The sequence below is a fragment of the Phalangium opilio genome, unplaced genomic scaffold, assembly GCF_054372755.1.
Source record: "Phalangium opilio isolate 3A_F unplaced genomic scaffold, DU_Popi_V2 ptg000070l_1, whole genome shotgun sequence".
Taxonomy (NCBI): Eukaryota; Metazoa; Arthropoda; class Arachnida; order Opiliones; family Phalangiidae; genus Phalangium; species Phalangium opilio.
This window is the reverse complement of record NW_028324182.1, coordinates 3,136,803-3,163,684: the sequence shown is the minus strand read 5'-3', so window position 1 is coordinate 3,163,684 and position 26,882 is coordinate 3,136,803. Positions and strand designations below refer to the sequence as shown.

At 38.5% G+C, this 26,882-nt stretch overlaps 2 protein-coding genes across 2 annotated transcripts; both read right to left on the bottom strand.

Moving 5' to 3' along the window:
* Positions 1 to 3,078: 3,078 nt before the first annotated feature.
* On the bottom strand, positions 3,079 to 5,212 carry LOC149661099 (uncharacterized). The gene is made up of 2 exons (XM_089842496.1): positions 4,208 to 5,212; positions 3,079 to 3,360 (listed from the first exon to the last, which is right to left on the bottom strand). Exons 1-2 carry the CDS (start codon positions 4,423 to 4,425, stop codon positions 3,126 to 3,128), a joined length of 453 nt encoding a protein of 150 aa, XP_089698622.1. The 5' UTR covers positions 4,426 to 5,212; the 3' UTR covers positions 3,079 to 3,125.
* Positions 5,213 to 5,733: 521 nt separating this feature from the next.
* LOC149661098 (uncharacterized) lies at positions 5,734 to 20,371 on the bottom strand. The gene is made up of 7 exons (XM_089843770.1): positions 20,245 to 20,371; positions 18,631 to 18,712; positions 16,789 to 16,881; positions 14,310 to 14,495; positions 9,811 to 9,897; positions 9,553 to 9,694; positions 5,734 to 6,538 (listed from the first exon to the last, which is right to left on the bottom strand). Exons 2-7 carry the CDS (start codon positions 18,679 to 18,681, stop codon positions 6,273 to 6,275), a joined length of 825 nt encoding a protein of 274 aa, XP_089699896.1. The 5' UTR covers positions 18,682 to 18,712; positions 20,245 to 20,371; the 3' UTR covers positions 5,734 to 6,272.
* Positions 20,372 to 26,882: the final 6,511 nt, after the last annotated feature.

Genomic DNA, 26,882 nt, shown 5'->3' with positions numbered 1-26,882 from the left:
GTTCCTATCGCTAAATTAACTTATATAGCCTTATAAGTAATAATAATATTCTTAACAAAAAAATCCCAATAGGCAGAAACCGCAAAAACGGCGGGATTTAAAATCATATTTCAGATAAAATCGGTCGATTGGGAATTCGGTCGAATGGGATTCGATCCAATGGGAGGACACCTTATTGCTAGGAACTTGACTGAGCTGCACGCTGCTTCCGCCATTGTGAAAAGTGATAAAAACGAAACTAATCGACACCCTCCACACCCCACCCTTCCTCTTGTCTATATGAGGACGCAAAGTAGCGAAAACCCAATTTGGACAGTAGAGCGATGTTGCAAACAAGCGAAGCTAAGATGCGAACGCCAAAAAAGTGTGTCTGGACAGGCCTTTACGAGAAATGCCTATCTCTCAATAGCAGCTAGGGCTTCCACCAAAGGCTCACGCAATTGCGGGTTTTCTTATCAATCACCTTCTACAGCCTAAATTTCCAAATATTGTTAAAGAGGCATACGCTTGAATTCAAACGTCAACAATAGCTATGTTTAAAATGATTTTAGGAATAAAGTTTCTTTAAACGATTTAACTATAATTAAGCTAAATTAATGCCGATTAAAATAATTAATATAAATTATATTTACTTAATTATTTAAGAAAAACCTCTTAATTGCGTCTCGACTCGGAGAGGTTTATTTTGTTTCCCAACTTGTTTTTTGTTCAAATAGCGGTCATTCAAATACAGTATGTAGTTTTCTACTTAGTTACATTGTAACATGAGTTAATAATATGTTAGCTTCCTAGGGAGCTAACATATTATTAACTCATGATTGTAATTATGTTTTCATGGGTCAAATAAGTAAGTGCTCACTTAAACTTCTCTATTAAAAGAAAATCTTAGCTAGATTTTATTTTAACTTCATTGGCGATTACTCCCCAAGATTAAAACCTAGTATATAAAAAATTAATATATAAGAAGCTAAATTTTTTTTTCTTAGGATCTTAGTTTTATCAGAAGTAAGATGAGACTAGAAGTACTGAGCTAACCAAACTCTTCACTTGGCGAAAGTGAATATTCTTGATAACACACCATCGGTTGGCCCTCTGGTAGCGGTTTCTGAATTTTCCCTCCAAAACGTGAGACGCTCGTGGTGGTAGACGGCCGAACTAGATTCAAGCACCCGCGTCCGTGTTCCGCGACTTTAGGTTCAGGGGAAGGGGGTAGGAGATTTTTTGGAACTCGACCAATTTCTCTCTAGTGTAGGCGCGATGGAAGCGGCATAAAATCCTAAAATTTGTTCACTAGTGCCTGCAGGATCTATTACCAATGCTAGAGGTCTTTACTTCTAGTCTCATTTACTTCTGGTTTTATTGAAAACCTGTTTCATAACTCTCATTGGGTGAAAGAGGTGCTCTATTAAAGGGACGGTGAAGAGTAAGATCAAGTGATTTTTTATCGATTCTTCTACTAATTATAAGACCATTCTGCATAGTGAAACATCCAGGAAATAACTCCGAATGATTTTAATATTCAAATTAGGTTCAGATTTTATGGATAATTTGAAATAAGGACCTCTGACCAATCGCATAACGCCCTGCCTTCCTGTTAATAAAATTTCCTTTGCGCGCTCTACATCTTAATTGCGCCACGATTATCACATAGCGAGCAACTTTTACTAAATCTCGCGATAAATTTCATTCGGCATGGAGTGTGCCACGAGAATTATGTTAACAAGAAGGCAGGGCGTTACGCGATTGACCAGAGGTCCTAATTTCAAATTATCCACAAAATCTCAACCTAATTTGAATATTAAAATCATTCGGAGATATTTCATGGAAGTTTCACTACGCATAATGGTCCTATAATTAGTAGAAGAATCGATAAAAATCACTTTATTTTCCACTTCACCCTCCCTTTAAGCTTAATCCTCTAATAAGGGAGAAAGCTTAAACCGGAGCCTCCGAGATGATCTAGGCCCGTGCGTGTCGATTTTTATGTGGGGAAATATCCAGTTATATAGAGGAAATATTTGTACCCTATATGTTTACTAGATGGCGCATTTATTACCGTTGCGAAGGGGGTCTTCCATAAATTGTCGTTGATATTTTAGGGGCCAATTATGAAAGAGAAAGGTTTCACCCTTTTATTTATTTTTTTTATTGAATCTTTTGGTTAGATTGTGTGGACAAAAGAACTATGAGATTTTAACATTGTTGTTTTTTTTTTAGTAAAACAGAACTTCTTGAAGTTGCTAATTCACAGTTTTATTTTACCATAAGAGGAATTTTTTTTACTCCATTTTTTTAAACTTAGCTTTTTAATCCTTTACTTCTTTGGCATGATTGTTTAATAAAAGTCTTCGGAAATTTTCTAAAACATTTTTTTACTATCCGCGGCCTCGGCTTCACCGCTCTACGTCTATTCCTTGCCCTAATATTGTAGCAGTCGACGGGGTCACGAGGCTGAACTTATTTTTATTTTACGATACTAAAAGCGCCCCCAAGTGAGAAAACACGGCGAACTAAATAAGTTAAAAAAAAATATTCTCGCTTCGCGATAGGCACGGGCCTGTAGATCATCTCGGAGGCTCCGCTTAAAGGGTATGGGAATTTACAATTTCATATCATATTTTAGCACGAAAGTGGTATTATGTTACACTTTCAAGTCTCTACTTTCAAAATATCAAGTTTTTAATATAATTGAACCAAATTTTATATTTTTAAAATCCATTGAAAAATCACGAAAACTCAGTTTCGATATATCAACAATGTTGTCTTGTCGAGCTTGTTCACCTGCTTGATGACGTCACTATGACGTGGGGAAAAAAGCGCGGGAATCCTATATGGTTCTCCCCTGTCTAAACTCTGGGTCTGATAGCGGAGAGAGTGGCACCATCTCACGTGTGTGACGTAAGCCAACAGGGAAACGTTTTATCCTTTCTTAAATAGTGGATTTCAAATAATTTCATACGAAGCATTTTCAAAAGCATATTGCGGCCAAATAAGCAGAGATCGGAGAATTAAAAGCTTGATATTTTTGAATTCACAGTAATTAATTCTATCTTTTGTTATATAAATCAGAGGTTTTTTAAACGAAGCTTCTCATACCCTTTAATTAAGCTCCTCATAAATTTTAATTACATTGGAAATATTCTTCCTCGGGCTCGCTGCGATTGAAACGGTATCAGCTCGATTGCGGCCACGATAGAAGCGACTGTTAGCATTACTGCCCAGATTGCAAAGGCCATTCGAATTTCCATCCAGGCAATTGCGTGAACTTCATTTTCAGATATTTGTTGCTTCCAACCGAATTGTTTTTCAAATGCGCGACGCATAGGAGTTTCTTGACTTGTTTCCACGAAAGAGCGCAGTCTAATGAAGGTAATATCATGAATAAATTCATGGTAATATAGTTTGGTATTATTTATATAAACAGGGTCATGATTTAAGGTAGAGTCGAGGGGTCCGACATTCCCAAAAAAGCGTAAGGGATTCCGCCAAAAATTTCGTGATTTCATGATTTCGCAAAGATTTCGACATTTCGACATTACTTTCGCGATTTTGCAAAAAATTTCGGGATTTCTTCTTTGATTTCACGATTTCGCCAAAGATTCCCTTTTGATTTTGGGATTTTGCCAAAAATTTCTTCTTTGATTTCGCCAGAGATTTTGTGATTTCTTCTTTGATTTCGCCAAAGATTTCGTGATTTCTTCTTTGATTTCGCGATTTCGCCAAAGATTTCCCTCTTTGATTTCGCGATTCCGCCAAAGATTTCGTGATTTCTTCTTTGATTTCGCGATTTCGCCAAAAATTTCGTGATTTCTTCTTTGATTTCGCGATTTCGCCAAAGATTTCGTGATTTCTTCTTTGATTTCGCGATTTCGCCAAAGATTTCCCTCTTTGATTTTGGGGTTTTGCCAAAGATATCTTTTTTTTACTTCGCCAGAGATTTCGTGATTTATTCATGGATTTCGCGATTTCACCAATGATTTCGTAATTTCTTCGTTGATTTCACGATTTCACCAAAGATTTGGGAATTTCGTCTTTGATTTCGTAATTTCGTGATTTTGCCAAAGATTTGGGAATTTACTCTTTGATTTCGTGATTTTGTTTGAAAGATTTCGCGGTTTTGCGAGAAGCGTACGGGATTTCGTTTAAATGTCGGACCCCTCGTTTAGAACCCTAGTCATGATTTAACCATGGATGAAAAATAACTAACCTTCTGTTGATCAATTTGAGAGCTTCTGGTGGTAGAGTGGGAAATGTCATAAAGACTCTCGGTTCGCATAAGTACTCAGCCGAACCAAGGTGAAGCAGGTTTTTGTACTTTGGGCCTTCGCTCTGAATACCAAGCATTATGCTATCAACATCCCGAAACAGCACAAATGGCTCTGTTAAAACATCGTGATGGAATCCTGGTTGTACATTTTTATCCATAAACTCGCAGAGAGTAATTATGTCAATGTCATTCTGAAATAAAATTACGGATAGTTCTGGGGTAAGAAGTCGTATTCATGAAATCTCAGACCACCTAACCCATGGACAGGTAACTAAATAGGTACCTAGGTTTGCTTAGAGCAACGCCTGACAATTTGTTTGCTCTCTTGCTCATCAAACTTCAGATGCGCATCGCACCGTGGTCTGAATTCTATAACTGTTGGAAACCAAACCCTTAGCAATCAACCCACAAACCTTGATTGTCTTGACGTGGGACAAAAATCCACAAAATGATGAAGGAACTAATTCTAAGTTTCAAAGTTTATTTCACTTAGTTGCAGGGCTGATGCTCAATTTTAGTTGAATAATAATCAATTTAAAAATAGTAAGCAATATGTGACTAAATAGGGACAAATTAAGTTATAAAAAGGGCTACTTGAAATGAAATGTTTTCAAAGAGGACCGATTTTCATAATTATTTTCTGTAATTAAAGATATTTTAAAGGTCGCTGTCGTAATTAAGCCTAATCTTAGGGCTTAGATGTTTCCAGTCGAAGGAAAGGGCACCTCATATGGTCTACGGCGAAATTATATCAGGGATAGATTTAATTTTAGAAGCAGGAATGGGTCGCGCGTCATATCATAGTCCCGGACCCCTTCCACGGAACGGAGGGGCATGAAAGAAGAGGCGGGTCATTGCGACAAAGGTAAAAAGGAATTACGTATTTTTCGCCGTCCCCATCAGCAACGTCATCAAAACGTAGTTTAAGTGAGCCAATAAGATAATAAAAACTTTTCGTTACGTGTTGGAGGGAGGGGCTCTATACTGAGCTATGAGTCGGACTGAAGTAAATACTAACCGTTCTCCATTTCCACTTTTAAAATTAAATCTATACCTGATTATATTAAACCATTTTTGTAGCACAGCTCAGAATGCAAAGTAATTGGTGTCGTTTTAAATCAAAACCAATACATTAATTTGAATTGGATTGATTTTAAATATTAAGTTAAACATTAGGTCCACGATTTTGGGGTTTGATCAACTGCGATCTCGCTATTTTTGCGTGTAAAGCATGGTTTTCACTTGGCGTAAATCACGACTCAAAAATAAAATAAAAAAGTGACAAATAATAAGTAATTTTTGGAAAAGTGATTTTTAGTAACCGAATTTCAAAAAAGTGACTTAGTATCAGCCCTGTAGTTGTAATTACAAATCTTATTGAGGAGGGACCAAGTCTTCTAGCGATTTATTCAACCTAAATTTATTGAAAACAACCCCAAAATCCCTCTCTCTCTCGTGAGATAGAGTCTGTTTCAGTCCTGAAACATTCTAAAAGGCTAGGCTAGGCAGTACAGTTTTGTATTGATGTTGAGGTGATAAATGATACGGAGAGAGTATAGGGTTTCATTAAAGGGAGCCAGACAAACACTATTGCCATAGGAGTAGCAGCCATATGTCTACTTAGAGGCATGATAAACTTATGATACTACTGATTATAGTTACCGAAGTTGTAAAAAAGTGACTTTTCAATATCATAATGGTGGTTAAAGTAGGGATAGATGTAATTTTAGAGGCAGGAATGGAGAACAGAGTAATCAGACTGGGTGCGCGTCAAAGTCCCGGACCCACTTCCCCAACACGGGGGGGGGGGTATGAAAGAAGAGGCGGGTCATAACGACAGAGGTAAAAACGAATAACGTATTTTTCGCCGTCCCCGGTAGCAACGTCATCAAAACGTACTTTAAGTGAGCCAAAAAGATAATCTTCGCTACGTGTTGGAGGGAGGGGCTATATACTGGGCTTTGAGTCGGACCGAAGTAAATACTAACCGTTCTCCATTCCTACTTCAAAAACTAAATCTATCCCTGGTTAAAGTAAATGAAATAGACGATACCGATTTACAAATAGAGCTGCGGGCTGATCCAAAACGTTCAGGACCCCCCAATACGTTTGGAACTCTCATGAAGTCCGCTATTGTGTTGACATTTTCAATTTTCTGAGTGAAGTAATTGGCTTTCATGAAACTGCTGAACAAGTTGATGAGAATCACAGTTATCAAGAGAAAGAGCCCTACAATGATGCGAATTGCTACGAATGCCGGAATATCAAATCCTAGGGAAAAAATTAAAGTCCTTTCACAACAGACCCAACAACCCTTACACCTTGCTCAGACTATCTAACCCATGGACAGGCAAAGCCACGTTAAACCCGCGTTAACAAATGGCAAAGCGTAGCACGCGCCCTCACGCGTCTACCGACCGCAATTTATCGCCAAATGTCCCGTAAATAGAAATAAAGCCAAGGCTTAGTGTTAAACTGACTTTATAAACAATACCAGAGTGATATTTACAAAAACTAACTTGAGAGATCATTTATGAATCTTAATGCGAGAGGCTAAAATAAATAATGAAATTTAACTCATTTTTAGCCACATCGTTTGATGTACATCTAACGATGGGGGTATTAGTTTGTTTTGGTCTGAAGATGCTGAAGAAGAAGAAGAAGTATCGTTCGTCTTTTTAAAGGGAGAGTGAAAGGAGGGATTGGTGATTTTCAAAGAGAGAGAATTATGATTTGTCTATAACAGTGCATTGGGAATGTACTCTGCACATATTAATGAACACACTTAGAGTGAAAAGGGATAAATTGTTCTAAGGTGATATTTTTCATTCATTGGTGATTTTAAAGCAAAAAGGATTATTTATCTATAACTGTACAATGCGGATGCACTGTGAGAGTATTAATGAACAAACACTAGTATCTGTATGTTTTTATGACCACACAAATTTGTCATATTGCCTTACCTAAAATGAGAAATTTCATTCTCTCTTCAAAATTTCTCACACTCTAACAACTTTCTATACAATGAAAAGTTCGGGATTTACTTAGAGATAGAACTCAAGTTGGGTGTTTTACCGAATTCTTTCTCTTTCAAACGCTTCTGGGCATAAGTTCATGTTATAAACTTATAAGATGCGATACGTATAAGTCTATTTTGTAAACTCATCGAGGGGATAATCACTAAAACTATCAAATTTATAAGGTGCGATAAGCATGCCTCGGCATAAGTTTATGTTGTAAAGTTAATTCAGAGTTATGTGTGTGATCATTTTAGCATTGCTAAAGGTTAACCACTAAAATTAAACTTTCTCTTTCTAAAGGTTCTGGTTAGAAATTTATAAGATGTGATAAGTGTGCATCAGCTTAAGTCTTATGTTGTAAACTCATCGAGGGGATGCTCACTGCAACTATCTGTTCTTCTATTCCCCAGGTTTTAACAATTATAGCGTAAGTAAATTTATACGGGTAATAATTTTTTCCCTGTTTAGGGTAGGGCATCAAGGGGCTATTCACTCTGATTTTATGTACGGTAAATCATTCAAGCATTGTAAAAGATTCTCTTTACGCCTGTTAAGTACGGTACGATGTGGCTACTATTACCAGAAGTGAGATGAGACTAGAAGTACTGAGCAAAACCAAATTCTTCACTCGGCGAAAGTGAATATTCTTGATAACACACCAACAGTTGGCCCTCTAGTGGCGGTTTCAGAATTTCCCCTCCAAAACGTGAGACGCTCGCGGTGCTAGACGGACGAACTAGATCCAAGCACCCGCGTCCGTGTTTCGCAGCTTTAGGTTGAGGGGAAGGGGGTAAGAAATTTTTTTGGAACTCGACCAATTTTTTTCTCTCTAGCGTAGGCGCGATTGAAGCGGCGTAAAATCCTCAAATTTGTTCACTAATGCCAGGATCTATTACCAATGCTAGAGCCCTTCACTTCTAGTCTCATCTCACTTCTGCTATTACGAACCCAGTCCTTGAGTCGTTTTGTTATAATTTTGTCAGATTTTTCTCCCCATATCGGTGACTGGGGACCTCTACTCCTCAAAATACAAAATGGCTCGAATTTTACTAGGGTTTGGTGAAAAACTTCCAACATCCGCCGCCAAAGCGCTAGTGTCAGGTGTTGCTATAAGCAAACCAAGCTCCCCATTCAGTTGCCTGTCCATGGTGGTCTGATATAGCAGCTTGACGATTAAGAGCTATGAAGATGGAGAACAGCGTGTGAAAGACTATAGAAACCTCAAAGAATGACTTATTCCTAAAGTTATCTGTGATCGACCATATTATCGTTTGCAATTGTAACCGTGCATTTATGAACACTTTAATGCACGGTTACAATTGTAACCGTGCATTAAAGTGTTCATAAACAAGTTGGGAAACCAAAATAAACCTCTCCGAGTCGAGACGCAATTAAGAGGTTTTTCTTAAATAATTATAATTGATATTAATTATTTTATTCGTCATTAATTCACCTTAATTCTAGTTAAATCGTTAAAAGAAAATTTATTCCTAAAATCGTTTCAAACATAGTTATTGCGGACGTTTGAATCCAAGCGTATTCCTCTTTAACAATTTTTGGAAATTTAGGGTATTTATGAGGCGATTGATTCACAATAAATGATAAGAAAACTCGCAATTGCGTGAACCTTAGGTGGACGTTTTTCGTAACCATAGCCGATCACCGCGAACTTCTTAATCCTAAAGATTAGAGTAGAAGCCAAGAATTGCTTTCTGCGAACACGTTTGCTACGATTTGCCAACTGCGAACGCGGTGACAGACACAGACACACCCACCCAGACCTCTCCGTGACGTCATTGTCCCTCGGAGAGGTAAAAATTATTACACGTAGCAGTTAACGATTAAAGGCCGACTACCAGCGAAAAGGGTTCTAGCGAACTAAAAACCGAGCGTGAAGACTAACAATGAAGCGACCGTGCCGATTTTCGAAGCCCCACCCCCGCTGGGTCAAAAGTTGGAAGGGTTCTCGCTAACTGAAAGCCGTGCAATGTGGTTCTACCGAACTGAAGATACACAATAGAGAATTTCCTTCAGGGGAAAGCAAAAATTCGAGAGGAAATAAATTTAAAAGGATTTCTATTGTTCATCTTCAGTTCGCTAGAACCACATTGCACGGCTTTCAGTTAGCGAGAACCCTTCCAACTTTTACCCCAACGGTGCTTCGAAAATCGGCACGGTTGCTCCATTGTTAGTCTTCATGCTCGGTTTTTAGTTCGCTAGAACACTTTTCGATGGAAGCGATCGACTGTATAGAAGGCGTTTTACCTTTTCCCAATAGAGCTCCAAAGTATAGAATCACTTTGTTGCAAGCAAAAGATACGGCTGAGTTTCGAATTCCATTTATCCGCCGTTGAATTATCTCAACAAAGATTAAGAGAGCGATCGAGCAAGCCAACCCGATCCAAATCTTAATAAATTTCAACCGTTACCGTCCGAAAAATTTCCAAGATGCTAATACGTATCACCAAGAAGTGATTTATATAAGAAGGCATAAGTAGCGAGATTTTACTCTTCTACTCTTACGTAGGTGTCAGTATATAAGAAGTAAGCCCCAGCCCTTTCTTGCCCGTCATTGCTCTGCGCTTTCCAATTGGATCCCGCATGAACCTTCTATATAATGGGTCATAATCTTAATGGTGGATCCCATGTTAATGATTTCTTGCTAAAGTGTCCCAAAATAATAAAGAAAAAAAAAGCTAGCAGACGACAAGGTCTTGGAGAAAGACGGTATAATGTAAACAAGTAAAATGGCCGCTTAAAGTCTCAATTCGCTAAGCCTTGGGACTAATGCTAATTTCTTTGCATCTATTTAAAAGTAGAGTTTAATAAATTAGTTAAAAATAGGAAAAATAAAGATTCACGCGTTTGGCAATTGTGAAAGTGATTCAAGGAAATTCAAATGGGAAAAAATACGTTTTCTACCCTTCCCAAAAGCGTCACATTTGTTTACGTTGCACCGCTCTGCGCGTACCTTGCGAAATTGGCGAGCAACTGCGCACAGACGTTGTAAGCAGAAAAAAAAACCTCCCGGTTTCTGGTTCTTCTAGATTGATGGTTCATGGATCCCTTGGGGATAGGTCATACAGACGCAAATGACATATACGGGATTTACGAGAGGTATTTCTGTGGGCGCTGCCATAACCTGTCGGCGGCCTTTAGTTAGAGGCTGAGCCTGACATTCCCTGTCGTCGAACGCGCTCCGTAGCCTTGGCAGAACAACTCTCCAAAAAGGGGGCGGCAACCTCGTAAGTCCCGTATTCCGACTAGAGAAAAAAAAACTCGAGCAAAGAAAACAGAAAATGGAGGCTGCCCGCGGTGCTGAAACGGTACGACAGTTGTTTTCAATTGCCATTATTAAGTTAGTTATAGGTTTTGAACCTAGATTTTGAATATGTATGCAAATCGTTCGTTCTATAATTATTCCTAAACCGAATCAAGTGTACTATACTTATGATTTCGTGAGCTCCATAAACCAAACCAAGGCTTAACGAGAAGGTAAAAGAGATAGATGGTGGAAAACATACAGCATGACAAGGGTACCGCCCATATTTTATTATATTATAGAAGGTTCGTTTATAGAGTAAGATAAAATATTAAGTCCCGCCTCCGTTTCCAACTCCCCCCCTGTCGGACGCCTCTTATGCCTTCTTACATAAATCACTTCTTGGTATCACTAGCTAGCCCTGTAGGCGGCAGGAAATCGATTCCCCATCCCACAAAGGAAACATAACATTAAAGGGAGGGTGAAGAGGAAAATCAAGTGATTGTTTTTATCGATTCTTCTACTAATTATTAGATCATTCTGTATAGTGAAACATCCAGGAAATACCAACTCCGAATGATTTTAAAATTCAAATTAAATTAAAATTTTATGGATAATTTGAAATAAGCCCCTCCGACCAATCGCGTAACGCCCTGACTTTTTGTTAAAAAGATTATATTGGCACGCTCTATGTCTCGAGCCACAATTGTCACATTGCGCGCAATTTTTATCAAATCTCGCAATAAATTTCATTCTACATGGAGCGTGCCTCGAGAATTTTGTTTACAAGAAGACAGGGCGTTATGCGATTGGTCGGAGGGGCTTATTTCAAATTATCCTAAAATCTGAACCTAATTTGAATTTTAAAACCACTCGGGGCTGGTATTTATGGAATGTTTCACTATGCAGACTAGTCTTATAATTAGTAGAAGAATCGATAAAAAACACTTGATTTTCCACTTCACCCTCCCTTTAAGAGGAAATTCAGTTCTCTTTCCATTCAAAATCTCGTCCAGCGTGGGAAATAAGGCGTTGGCACAGGTCAAATGACCAGTTTAAAAATTGCCTGGTCCAGTTTTAAAAATCTTATCGGAGGGGGGTCTTTGGACCACGGAACCACTAAGAAAATTCAAGGGTAACCAGAGTCCAGACACTAACTCAAATATTTTAATTATCCACTTCAATAGTTTAGCAGCAGACAACGTGCCCTGGTCCATGTTCATGGGCCAGTTTATTTATTGCATGCCTGGTCGCTGGCCTAATGTCCAGTTCAAAAAAATCCTTATTTCCCACCCTGATCTCGTCCCCTAAAATTAGATTAACCCGTGTGATTGCAAACAGTCTGGGAAATGAGAATATTTTTAATGTAGTCCTTGAGACCAGTGACCCCCTTACTCCCTTATTGTCCGAAATAATAAACTGGTGTCTGGACTGGCCCCAGTCTTTGTTCTCCTATAGATTTCAATTACTTAACTGGTCCCGAGGACCGGTAACCCCCACTTCTTGAATTAAAAAAATAAAAACTAGTCCAACCAATTAATAAACTGGTTTTGGACCAGAGGAAGCGTGCTATTTCCCAGACTGGTCCTCGGGACCAGTGACCCCCCCTTCCCCTAAAGCCTGAAATAATAAACTAGTCTCCGGACTGGTCCCCGCCTTTGTTCTCCAATACATAGTTTATAGGCATGCAGGATTCCTACCATTAACACAAGGAGATCAAGCGACTTAGAGTGTAAAATCGTCTGCTATTTTACGCTCTAAGTTGGTCTCCTTGTGCAAATGGTATGAATCCTCCTTGCGTGTAAACTATGTACAGATTTGCAATTAATAAACTGTTCCCGAGTACCAGTAACCCCCACTTCTTGAATTTAAAAACTAGTCCAAGCAATTAATAAACTGGTTTTGGACCAGAGGAAGCGTGCTATTTCCCAGACCATAAGTTTATCATGCCTCTAAGTACACAAATATGGGTTACAACTGGGCATCTTCCGCAGGCTACTGTGACGTCAGAACTCGTATAGCGCTGAGATCCGTAGAGAGAAAATTTTGAAATTCCTGTCGCGGTGTAGCCACCAAGCGGTCGAGACGATTACTAAATGGGTCACGTGAAAAAAAATCATCCAATGGAATAAAGGAGATTTTTACGTTTCGTATAGGCAGGCATTGGAAGGGGGAATGAATTTTTACTTAAGCAACCCCAAAATCCCTCTCTCTCTCTCGTGAGATAGAGGCGGTTTCAGTCCTGAAACATTCTAAAAGCGATAAAAGAAACGCTAGGCTAGTCAGTACAAATTAGAGAGCTGCACGGAACGGAATTTTTTCCGTTTTCCGCGGAGTCCGTTCCGTTCCGCCGGCTTAAAACGGAATCGGAAGAAAGAAAGATCTATATAACGGAAACGGATCGGAAACGGAAGAGCTAATGAAGGAGTTGTGGAAACGGAACGGAAACGGAAAAGCTAATGAACGTTTTTATGGAAACGGAACGGAAGCGGAAAAGCTAATGAACGATTTTGTGGAAACGGATCGGAAACGGAAGAGCTAATGAAGGATTTGTGGAAACGGAACGGAAACGGATGAGCTAATGAACGATTTTATGGAAACGGAACGGAAACAGGAAAAAAATGTGTTATGGTTAAGGCAGGGATAAAGAATACCCGTGAGGAGTTTTCACTCTACAGGATACGCAACTCCCTATATCGAACGACAGCTTATTCTGTATATACTCTATTACAGCATCGGTTTTCAGCAAGCGCAAAGCTAGGTCTCTATGTAACCTAACTCTGTATGTGATGTCACGAGACGAAAAACTTCAGGATTTAATGTATCCGCGAGTTTTTTTAGCGCGAGTATAAGGACCTCAAGGCCTTAGTTTTCGATGCGTGTGAAATTGCCTACAGCCAACTGCACGTATTTGAATCTAAGGCCTGAGGTTTTTCGTCTCTTGTCAGCGCGCACAAAGCTAGGTTACATAGAGACCTAGCAATGCGCGTGATGATAACCGATCTTGTAACAGCGTATGTACAGAATAAGCTGTCCTTCGAGATAGGGAGTTGCCTATCCTATAGCGTGAAAAGAAATTTCCTCACGCACATTTTTTATACACGGTTAAGGAATTGAATAGGATCGGACACAGATCTTTTGTTCTCTGCAGCTCTCTTGTGAGCTGCACCGAAAGGAATTTTTTCCGTTTTCCGCGGAGTCCGTTCCGTTCCGCCGGATTAAAACGGAAACAGAACGGAAACGGAAAAGCTAATGAACGATTTTATGGAAACGGAACGGAAACGGAAAAGCTAATGAACGATTTTATGGAAACGGAACGGAAACGGAAAAGCTAATGAACGATTTTATGGAAACGGAACGGAAACGGAAAAGCTAATGAACGATTTTATGGAAACGGAACGGAAACGGAAAAGCTAATGAACGATTTTATGGAAACGGAACGGAAACGGAAAAGCTTATGAACGATTTTGTGGAAACGGAACGGAAACGGAATACCTAATGAGTTTCGGAAACGGAACGGAAAAAGGAAAAAAAATATCTTATGGCTACGGAATTGAAACGGATCGGACACAGATATTTTGTTCTCTGCAGCTCTCTAGTACAAATTTGTTTTGAAGTTGAGGTGATAAATGATACGGAGAGAGTCTATGGTTTCATTAAAGGGAGCCAGGCAAACACTATTGCCATAGGAGTAGCAGCCATATCTCTACTTAGAGACATGATAAACTTATGCCCAGACTGATTCCCAAACGTTTCTTACTCCTATAGAGAAAATGCTAATGTCGTTGAAAGTTCCAGTTGAACCCTGGTTATACGTGGTGTTTTTCGCCGAGAGAAATCTGTAGCAGGAATGCATAAATTCTACTGTTGGTATTCTTATTTTAAATAGCATCTTGTTGTGTGGTGGTTTGTCATAAGTTACTGGTTGTAAAATCGTCATTAAATCCTGAAAATATATTTAATTTAATGCCCTATAAGCTCGTGATATGAATTTTCGAAGCTAAACGGAGGGTGAAGTGGAAAATCACGTGATATCTCCGAATTATTTTAAAATTCGAATTAGGTAGAGATTTTATGGATAATTTTAAATAAGGACCTCCGACCAATCGCGTAACGCCCTGCATTCTTGTTAACAAAATTCTCGTGGAACCATGAACCTTCAATCTAGAAGGATCATAAACTAGGTTTTATTTCTGCTTACAACGTCTGTGCGCAGTTGCCCGCCAATTTCGCAGGGTTAGCGCACCGCGGTACAACGTAAACAAACGTGACGGTTTTGGGAAGGGTACAAAACAAACTAATTTTTAAACTAGTCCTTGGGACCAGCGACCCCCCCTAGCGTTCTAAATAATAAACTGGTCTCGGGACTGGTCCCTGCCTTTGTTCTATAGATTTGCAATTAATAAGCTGGTCCCGAGGACCAGTAACCCTCAGTTTTTGAATTAAAAAACTAATCCAAGCAATTAATGAACTAGTTTTGGACCAGAGGAAGTGTGCTATTTCACAGGCTGGTACAAAACCTATGTTTCTACATTTGGATTTCTTTGAATCACTTTCACAATTGCCAAAAGCGCAAATCTTTATTTTTCCTAATTTTAATTACTATATTAAACTCTTGCATATAAAATAGATGCAAAAAAACAAACAATAGTCCCATGGCTTAGCGAACCGAGACCAAGCGGCGGCCATTTTAATTGTTTACAATTTTACATCTTGGATTAATAATAGTTACACTTGGATATATCACTCGTAGTATAACGTGTGCTTCTGGCCGCGGTCGCGGATGCGCATTAGAGGGGTTCTAAATTTGGTAACGCGGCAAGCTGTTTTCACCGGAAATGATTATTTTTTGGTTTCCGTTTGTTACGTCTTCTGCTCTGATTCCGTTTGAATTTGAAAAATAAACGGCGGTTAGGGTTAAGATCGTTTTCAGTGGCTTTTATTTATGCGGTGATTTATGATTTATAAAACAATAAAGCAGATTAATTTCAGAAAATTATTTATACTTCAAATATAATTACCTTCTATAATAAAAGAAACCAGTTAAGTTGATGTTTAAATAGTCCTAGGCCTAGGCTAAAAAGGAAGGCACAGGAACACGAATCCGTTTTTTAGCCACATCGTATGATGTACATCTACGATGAGGCTCTTAGTTTGACCTGCTATGTTGTAGTAGTAGTAGTAGTAGTAGTAGGGGTGTCACAGTCCTGCCATTGGCAGTATCAAATTTTTCGTTCGTCATTTTTGAACGTCGAGAGAAAATATTTTTCTTTTTAGTTAACGTTACAGTTCACAGGTGGAGTTTTAAACTTAATACAGGGAAGAAATTATTTTTTTCCGAGGCCAGGAGATATAACTTCGCGGTTGGAGAGGCAAAAGCATATTAAATAAATTTTTACCGACCGGGCAGAAGTTTTTATCACTGTTTAGGGTAGGGCATCGAGGGGCTATTCACTCTGATTTTATGCACATTAAATCATTTAAGCATTGTAAAAGATAGCATTATTCACTCATTAGGGTAAGGTATAGAGGGGTTATCCACTCATTAGGGTAGGTATAGAGGGGCTATTCACTCGTACGATGTGGCTACTATTACGAGCCCTTGGTCGTCTTGTTTTTAAATGGAAAGTCACCGTCACGTGTTTCTTGTTTGTTATGGGAGTTTCAAGATTTTCACACTACGCGGCGCGAAGGTCGCGTAAGCCATTTGTGGTCATAAAATTTGTCGACTGATATATCCAAGTGTAACTATTATTAATCCAATTTTACATTGTACCGTCTTTCTCCGAGACCTTGTCGTTTGCTAGCTTTTTTCCTCTTTATTATTTTGGGACACTTAAATGGCGCAAATGGGCCATAAGAATTTTGCGGAATTGGGACCCTCGTTGTTAACAGGATCAAGACATGGCGTTATGCGATTGTTCAGAGGTCCTTATTTCAAATTACCCTTGAAATCTGAACCTAATTTTAATTTTAAACTCATTCGGAGCTGGTATTTCCTGGATGTTTCACTATGCAGAATGGTCTTATAATTAGAAGAATCGATAAAAAATTACTTGATGTTCCTCTTCACCCTCTCTTTAATCATAGCCCACTCGATCCGCGCTCACGAGCAGCTTGCGTCGTGATTCGCGTGATCGAGTGGGCTATGTTTTAATCATGCAAGAGATTCTAGATATTTTGCTTTCAAAATAATTTAAAGCAATGAACTATACGAAGCCTGTGTGTCATTAGCATACCTCATATTTATGGATATACTTAAGACGTCTGTTGTTTTCGAAAATGTAATAAGTCATTCTGCCTAATGAATCGTAAGGTAGCAACCATAACGGCTAGAAAATTCAATGAAATATTATAGAACTAGTAAAAGAGTTAAAGCAGCTAATACAACGGTCGATAATAAAATATTTCGGTTGTTTTCACGCTTGGTTAATCAAGAAGCGATATCTAGCTTACTATAGGGAGAAGGTATAAGATGCCTAAGTATTCGCGCGCCATAGTCCCAGTCCCCCTTTCCAAATACAAGGGGGGACGTAAAAGGAGGCCGGGCTATTTCGCCTCTCCTTAGTCGGAAAATACGTAATTTTCGTCATTCGCGTCGCGCTGACATGAGTTTTCAAGAGCCAATGAGATGCTGGTTGTAATTTAGAGGCGGGGATTAACTCCGGACCTACGTTTGGACTTGAGATAAAGCTATAAATGTGGCGAATTTATACCTGCTCCCTAATAAACTAGATATCGCTTCTTGGTTAATATTTTATAGATGTTCTCTGCTCCCACTGGTGTCAAGATGATGGTTGACTCCCCAGTTGAACCTGAGCCCAACCTAAACGCTTGCCTTAACACAAAATGCAACAAATTTCTTATGTTTAAGTAGGAATGGTGTTTAGGTTTGCAACACCGAATGTTTAGGTTCACAATGTGTCGATCGCTTGTCATATCTAGTATTCAAACATGTTTAAGGTAGTAAATGTCATGTTATAATGGAAACCAATGTACTAAATATTTGTGAAATCGGTTGAAACGCGAGGACTTTGTTGCACAGAGAAGATTTTTTACATTTCTGGGCGCCATTTATTAAGATGACGGCGGATTAGAAAAATCTTTCTTAGTACGCGCCTACTACTTAAGAGTAACGTTCCTGCAAATTTTCAGCATTCTAAGGCCAGCGGTTTGGGCTGGGCGTTGATAAATCGGTCAGTTACGACGTTGATTTATGATTACCAAAATTGTATAGATATAAAAGCAAACAGTACACTACATTAACAATTCCCTACCTTTGGCTGTAGACGACATGTAAACTGAGAAGCAAACTACCCTCCGCTCAACCGCCCACAAGAACTAACCAATGAGGGAAGAGTTTCTTGACGTCATATGTTTATACAGAAGTGAGATGAGACTAGAAGTGAAGGGCTTTAGCATTGGTAATAGATCCTGGCACTAGTGAACAAATTTGAGGATTTTGCCGCTTCAATCGCGCCTACACTAGTGAGAGAAAAATTGGTCGAGTTCCAAAATAATTTCCTACCCCCTTCCCTCATCCTAAAGCCGCGGAACACGGACGCGGGTGCTTGAATCTAGTTCGACCGTCTACCACCGCGAGCGTCTCACGTTTTGGAGGGGAAATTCTGAAACCGCCACCAGAGGGCCAACCGTTCGTGTGTTATCAAGAATATTCACTTTCGCCGAGTGAAGAATTTGGTTAGCTCAGTACTTCTAGTCTCATCTCACTTCTGGTTTATAGAAAGTAGTACGTGATGCTGGCGATCCAAATGTTAATTTTTGGTACTAGATCTAGCATCTGCTACTTTATGAGTCTATTCACGGCTTGGGAAGGTAATCATACGTAGAGGGGGGTCGACACTATTCTGGGATAAAGGAGGCGGGGCTTCTCATATTATACGGCGCCACCAAGTTTCAACGAAGTGTACTTTTTGTTTTTATATCTATATACTTTGATATTACGGATCATGCTTTTGGGAAAAACATATTTTACTTATAGTAACAATTGCATTCCGAAATCTTCTCAGCGTTTAGCAAAATTCATATTTATGTTTTAAATGTTTGTAATCTGAACTTACCGTATCTCCATACATGCTTGTTGCTGTTATGTTATAAACCGGACCCTCCATATTTCTCCGAGAAAGAAGTCGAAACGAAAAACTGCACGGCGTAAAAATCAAGTCGTTTTATCTCTTAATTTATTCCCTTCTGATAATATCATCAAAATCCACGCGCATAAATTTACACTTAAAGGCCGACTTCCAACAGCGAAAAGAGTTCTAGCGAACTGAAAACAATGAAGCGACAGTGCCGATTTTCGAAGCCCCGCTGGGGCAAAAGATGGAGGGGTTCTAGCTAACTAAAAGCCTTGCAATGTGGTTCTAGCGAACTGAAGATACACAATAGAGAATTTTCTTCAGGGGAAAGCAAAAATTCGAGAGGAAATAAATTTAAAAGGTTTTCTATTGTACATCTTCAGTTCGCTAGAACCACATTGCACGGCTTTCAGTTAGCTAGAACCCTTTCATCTTTTACCCCAGCGGGGATTCGAAAATCGGCGCGGTCGCTCCATTGTTAGTCTCGATGCTCGCTTTTCAGTTCGCTAGAACCCTTTTCGCTGGAAGTCGGCCTTTAATCTTATATATATTTCAGAAAGTTGTTTACTTACTGGATTTAAAATACGTCAACAAGAAGTGATATCCAGTTAGGGGGAAGGTCTAAGATGCCTAAGTATTCGCGCGCCATATATAGTCCCAGTCCCCTTTCAAAATACTAGGGGAGGGGGCGTAAAAGGATACCGGGCTATTTCGCCTCTCCTCATTCGGAAAATACAAGTAATTTTCGTCATTCGCGTCGCGCTGACGGGAGTTTCCAAGAACCAATGAGATGCTGGTTGTAATTTAGAGGCGGGGATAAACTCCGGACCTACGTTTGGACTAGGGATAAAACTGAAAATGTGGCGCGAATTTATACCTTTTCTCTAATAAACTAGATATCACTTCTTGAAGTCAACTTTATTTACGCAATTAAAGTTTATAAAAAATTTATTGCGTAAATAAAGTTGACTTGTTTTAAAATCCAGTATTTTATACGCAAGTAGTCTTTGAATTAATTTTAATTAGTGTTGTGCGAATAGTACTTTTTGGGTATCGAACCAAGATCGAACCGGTTATCGAATACTAAAAAATTTTCCTTATCAAATACCGAATAGTTAGGCCTTGGTAATTTTTTTACTAACCGATTAATCGCGAATAGTTAACCCCAATACTCGCGAATACTAGGCTAAGTATTCGCGATTAATCGGGTAGTAACCCTAATATCCGCGAATAGTTAATACAAAGCAAGGAGAAAAACATTTAGAAGCGCCTAAATTTCAAGTATCTCTCCTCATTGGTGGCCAAGTATTTCTAAACATTTTCCTAGGTACTATGCTGGTAGTTTTTATAGGAGACAAATAAAATTGGGTGATCTTGTTTAAAATAAGGTGGGTCTCTCTAGTGCCAAGGACCTAAATATATGGTAGTCGAACTTTAACCGAATTACCGAATAGTCAGTTCGGTATTCGATATTCGTATCGAATAGTGAAAATGGGATTATCGAATACCGGATCGAATTATTCCGTTCGGTATTCGATTGAAACGGTTAATTACACACCTCTAATTTTAATTAATAATTATAATAAAGTTGTGTACTTGTTTGTTTTTTAAGCAAAGTCACGCTTAGTTATGGAATAGCGTATTTTATATCTGCAACAACATGGGGAGGTTTTCAAATTGGTTCCTTTGAGTTCAACTTCAACAAGGTTTTGTCCTCGGAGTCTAGACGTTTAAACTGTAATGAACATCCTTTAGACCCTTATTTTAGCCTGTGATTTACCACCAGGGCCGGAAATAAGCACGGAACACTGGATATTGTCCAATAAAATTTTAAAATGTCCCGTAAATTTGTTAAAAACTAAGGGGGTCACTGGACGATTGAGCAGTAAATTGTTCCGACGTTTTGACAGCTAGACTATGAAAACGCGACGCAAGTGGACAATGTCCTATAAATTTTCCAGTCAAAGGTGGTACCACTGGACACGACATATGTCCTATAAACACATTTTCTTATTTCCGGCCTTGTTTACCACTTATAAACCATCGTTTTCTCTAAATTTAAGGGGTTAGTTTCTTAAATTTAAAAAAGGACTTGGTTTGCCCAAGCCTAAAAAACAAAACGATAAGAGATTTTTCCAGTTGACTGAAGCTCGGATATTTTATTTTTCTTTATAATTTTAAAGACAATCCGTATTTTACTACTCTTTAGAATTTAATTCAATCTCCTGATTTTACTGGTAATGGATTTATTTCCTATAAATTAATTGAAATAAAAAATTACTTATCTCAGATTTTTCAACAATTCCATTTTCGTAAAATTTTATCATGAAAAATCTGAGATAAGTAATTCTTTATTTCAATTAATTTATAGGAAATAAATCCATTACCAGTAAAATCAGGAGATTGAATTAAATTCTAAAGAGTAGTAAAATACGGATTGTCTTTAAAATTATAAAGAAAAATAAAATATCCGAGCTTCAGTCAACTGGAAAAATCTCTTATCGTTTTGTTTTTTAGGCTTGGGCAAACCAAGTCCTTTTTTAAATAATATCTGTTCCTTCAGTCTGCATTTGTATTAATCTATTATAAAACAATTTTTTGCCTGAAATGCGAAATTTTTCACTTCTAGGACGAGGTTAAAAATGGCTCTACACTTCTACTAATTCTTATAAGATACGGCTCACAATTCGTTTGAGAACCCGAGCTTAATACTCAACTTCAAAACCAACATCCTGCCACGATTTTTAAACTATCAAATCCGTATCTTTTACAGTCACCTTTACGATTTCAATTATCCATGACATTGCGTTCACTGCCCTTGTACGTTTACAGTGAGTGGCACCGTGGCCAGTTATTTTAATTAAAATACCTAGGCCACAGGTCCAGTTTTAAAAAAATCCTTATTTCCAACACTGATCCATCTATCCTTATGCCTTACTGAAGGCTACAGTGAAATATCCATGAAGCGTGAGCTTCTATTATAAATCCATGGCCTAAGTAAGGCAACTTAAGCCTTGGTCGAAACTAACATCTAAAATATAAATTAAAAAGGTATCTTAAGTATAGAATTTCAACCGAGACACATAATTAAACGAAAAATAGACCCGCCAGAGAAATTTTTAATAAATATGGTGTTATATTTATTGAAAAATATCAAGTTAAAGTTTCAAGGCGGTGAAATGGCAAATTAGCGTCGTCTACTGTAGAGTAATGAACAATTAGCGTCGTCTGCTGTAGAATAATCTTTTGAGGTACTTACATTTTTAATTAAATTAACATACTTAGACTTAATTAATTTTTATGAAACTTGAAAAAGGCACACCTTGAATAGTTACTTGTTAATTTGAAAGTATTCCGAAACGTAACTTCGCTTTAGTTTTTAAATGATTCGATGTACAGGAGCACCAAAAACCCCATGTTATTCCTATGGGGAAATCGGCGAAAATCTGTGAATTTTCATTTAACATTACGGGAGGGTGTGGGATCTTATCTAGAAGGGCCTACCGGCCCTCTAGAATAAACATCATACCTCAAGACTATTTCGCGTCCGTCGAAAACTAACGCGGGCGAAGGTTTCTCAATCCTTATAGTATAGAAACGGTTTACTTGTAATATAAACGGTCGATAAAATATTATTTCACGATGTAATTAAACGGCGAAAAGAATATATTCCAATGACTAAATCTGGGTTTATTTTTCAAACTCGAAAACGAGGAATTCATGTGAATGCTTATCTATATGAATGAATATTGTGTTTAGGAACTTGGGGAAATATCGTTCTACCTCAGAGCACCTAACCGGGCATGGACATGCAAAGCCGCGTTAACAAATAGCACGCGCCCTCACGCGTTTACCGACCACCGCAATTTATTGCCAAATGTCCCGTAAAGAAAAATTCCTCTGTAATGGTTCGGGATATTTTTTAGTCAAGGCTTAATGTTAAACAGACTTTATAAACAATACCAGAGTAATATTTACAAAAACTAACTTGATAGATCGTTTATGAATCTTTAATGAGAGAGTGGCTAAAATAAATAATGAAATTCAACTCACTTCTATAATTTAGTCAGATTTTCTCTTCATATCGGTGACTGGAGACCTCTACTACTCAAAAAAATGGCGCCCATTCGCCGGAAGTTAGGCTTATCTCAGGATTCGTGGAGGGGAGTAACGGGAAGAAAATCGTCTGTCGTTTGCTACAAAGGCCAAAAATATGTACTGTAGCAGACGACAGACGAATTTCTTCCCGTTACTCCCCTCCACGAATTCCGAGATAAGCCTAACTTCCGGCGAATGTGAATAAGGTGGATTTTACCATGGATTAACTAACGCTAGGGAAAGTTCGTTCGCCCCAAAAGATAAAGCATGTATATTCCAAACGCCCCCTAGCAGCAGCTAATATCTCTAACAGGAAGTTATAAGAAAATTGGACCAAATATCACGTGTTTTATGACGTCAAAATTGAAATCCTGCCTAAATTGGGCAAAAACGATTTATTTTGCCTAGAGATGGCGCTATATTTTACATCCGTTTTGGTCCAATAAATTGGGGGAATGAAGAGGGGAATCAAGGAATAATTCGGAACATTTAGTTGACGATAGCATTTCATGGGAAACCCGATTAGTGAACAATCCCTAGCGTTAGTTAATCCATGATTTTACTATTGTTTGGGGAAAAACTTCCAACATCCGCCGCCACAGCGCTAGTGTCAGGCGTTGCTCTAAGCAAACCTAGCTCCCTATTCAGTTGCCTGTCCCAGTGCTCACTGGATTAAGGCACAAAAGTTCAGGTTTACTGGTTCGGTGGGTTAAAATCGATGAAATACAAAAAAATTAGGACTTTATAGAACTTTTTGCAAAAATATAGGATGTTATAGTAGGGTAGGTCACTGTAAAAATTATAGGACTTTATAGGTATTAAAGGACCTCTGGGGGCCCTGATTTCGGTGTTTAAAGTGGCTTTTAAAATTTATATTCGTGCGGTGCATGTAGTTGGCTTTATTCATGGCGTAGTTTATAAATCCTATTTTAACAATGTTCCTAATGATAGAAGTTGAAAAGTTCTTGAAAGCAATTAACTTGGATATGAGGTTTCATTTTTGACATAAAAGACATCATTTTTCTTGCACGCTCGCTCTATAATTACCAGCATAAGTTCATAAGATATGTTCCATAAGTTTGTCACTGGTGTGGTTACTGAGGGCTTGTCATGAAGTGACGTAGGTCATAGATTCTAGCAGAAGGGAGATGAGACCAGAAGTACTGAGCTAACCAAATTCTTCATTCGGCGAAAGTGAATATTCTTGATAGCACACCAACGGTTGGCCCTCTAGTAGCGGTTTCGGAATTTTCCCTCCAAAACGTGAGACGCTCGTGGCGTAGACGGCCGAACTAGATTCCAGCACCCGCGTCCGTGTTCCGTGGCTTTAGGTTGAGGGGAAGGGGGGTAGGAAATGTTTTTGGAACTCGACCAATTTTTTTCTCTCTAGTTTTAGCGCGTGGGAAGCGGCATAAAATCCTCAAATTTCTTCATTAGTGCCAGGATCTACTATCAATGCTAGAGCCCTTCACTTCTAGTCTCATCTCACTTCTGAATCTAGTAAAGCGACGCCTGGTGAGACGCTGTCAAAGGCTTAGTACAGACTAAATAGGAAGATGGACGTACTGCAAAATTAACCGAGTGTAGTCAATTCTCGCTTGTCGTTCTCAAACTAGCTCGAGATGTAAGTCTCTTAGTAGCACTACGAAGCGTAGGAAGTGTCATACTTATGGAATACAATTTATAAACTTATATTACCAGCAACGTGACTGATGGTCACGTTGACGCACCGAACGACTTTTTCGAGGATTTCCATGTCAGAGGATCGACACCAGGTTAACAGTTCATTTAAAGGCCGACTTCCAGCGAAAAGGGTTCTAGCGAACTGCAAACCTAGCATCGAGTCTAACAATGGAGCGACCGTGCCGATTTTCGAATCCCCGCTGGGGTAAAAGATGGAAGGGTTCTCGCTAACTGAAAGCCGTGCAATCAGTGGTTCTAGCGAACTGAAGAACAATAGAAATTCTTTTAAATTTATTTCCTCTCGAATTTTTGGTTTCCCCTGAAGGAAATTCTCTATTGCGTATCTTCAGTTCGCTAGAACCACATTGGACGGCTTTCAGTTAGCTAGAACCCTTCCATCTTTTACCCCAGCGGGGATTCGAAAATCGGCACGGTAGCTCCATTGTTAGTCTCGATGCTCGGTTTTCAGTTCGCAAGAACACTTTTCGATGGAAGTCGGCCTTTAAAGATTTGGGGGAAAGAACAACCCCACCTCGCCTTATTTGTTCGAGAGGATAGCCATTCGCCAAAATTTTGTTCACCAGCTTTCTGAATTTTATGTTTATTCCGTTGGTTACTGAATGAATTCCTTGATTTCCGTGATTACGATTATTTTAGGTGATTTCCATAATCTTTACATTGATATCTAGTTATTGCCGCGGATTACTTGTAATTTCTGTTTGAATTTCAATGAATTCCGTTGATTTTTTTTTGGTGAATGCCGTGATTACCACTGGATTCTTCGTGAATTACGACGAATTTATTTTGGATTTTACAATTCCTCTATTGATTACGCGTGATTATTTCACGAAAGGTGTGATTACCGAGGTACAAAGAAAATTTATCTTTTACTATAAGACGTATTTCACGAATCTGAAAACTTACCATTACGACGAAGTGCTACTGTCATTACAACTAGAAAGACTACAGTTGGTTTTATTAAAACTTGACATAATATTTTTGTCTAAAATCATAAATTGTAAAGTTACCTGTACGGATATTTTGGATCAGATAAGCTTTAATGTATCGAACTGTAACACTAGAAGTCGTTTACTATTTTACAAGAACTTGAAAGTCAACCCACTAAATAGGATGATGACTAATTATAACGACTTTGGTAACTCTTTAGACTTGTTTAATGGTGTTCTCAACTTAAAGAAAACTAAAATCGATGGTACTAGAACGTAATATCTTAAGATAATTTTAGTTATTTAGAGTTATCTTAACGTATACTTAATTTTAACATATATAATTTATTGTATCCCCTACGGACGAATTCCATATTGGAAAGTTTTGTTTCTTTTTCTGGTTTTAACTTAATTTAATTTTATACTGTGCACAACCTTGTAGGTACTTTTGTATTGTTGCTGTGTACATTAAAGAATTATTATTATTATTATTATTAAGATTTTTTTTTGTTTTTTTTTTTAAGTTTTGGACCCTTCTTTGTTTTTCCAAATCTATTGGAATTTTTAAGATCCGAGCACTTCACGTCTCTTAATTTCTTTTATAATTATACCATTATTATTATTATACAAAGACTAGTATTGTTATGGCCCCTTATATCTATGACTGCCCTAAATGCAAGAACGAAATTTACGGCAGCCAACAATGTGTGAAATGTACGCACTCTTCATTTCACGTCGCGGCAAACAACGACGAGTTTACCACACTTATTAAACCAGAAATTTGGCCCGAAGGTTTTCTAATTTCCGAATTTAGAGGTTGGTTGAGGCACAATAGGAAATTCATTGAAGGTCAAGATGAATTCCTGGACACAACTAGAGAAGAAACCATTGATACTGTGCAAGACTGACAGTCACTGCTACTTCTAGCTTAGTAATGTCGACCTTATCGATGACTGGTAACAATAGATTATCATCTAAAGCAATATCAATAAAATATCAGAACGTCCGGGGTCTAAGGACGAAGCTTGACCACATATTAATAAGTCTCAGCACTTGCGATCAGGACATAATCTGTTTAACAGAAACATATTTAAACGACACTCACTTTGACGCTGACTTTCTGCCGGGGAATATGGTCGCGTACCGTGCAGATAGGAATCCCGACGAGACCAAAGCTATTCGTGGTGGCGGTACAATGACAATTGTGAACAAAAACTTATCGGTTCAAAGGCGAGCCGATCTCGAACTACGGGATGAGTGCGTCTGGATCGAGATAATTGTCAACAAGGGAAGGGTACCTAAGAAAATTCTAATTGGGAACCACTATTTCGCCCCGCAAGTCACCCGCATTGAATACGAGACTTACTTCAACAAACTTAGTGAAAAGCTAGAAAACTACCATAACGACATAATTTTGGTAGGGGATTTCAACCTACCGAAAGTAAACTGGCAACACTCAACCGCTGATAACTGTAACAGTGCGGTTAAACCGAAAGCAACATCGGT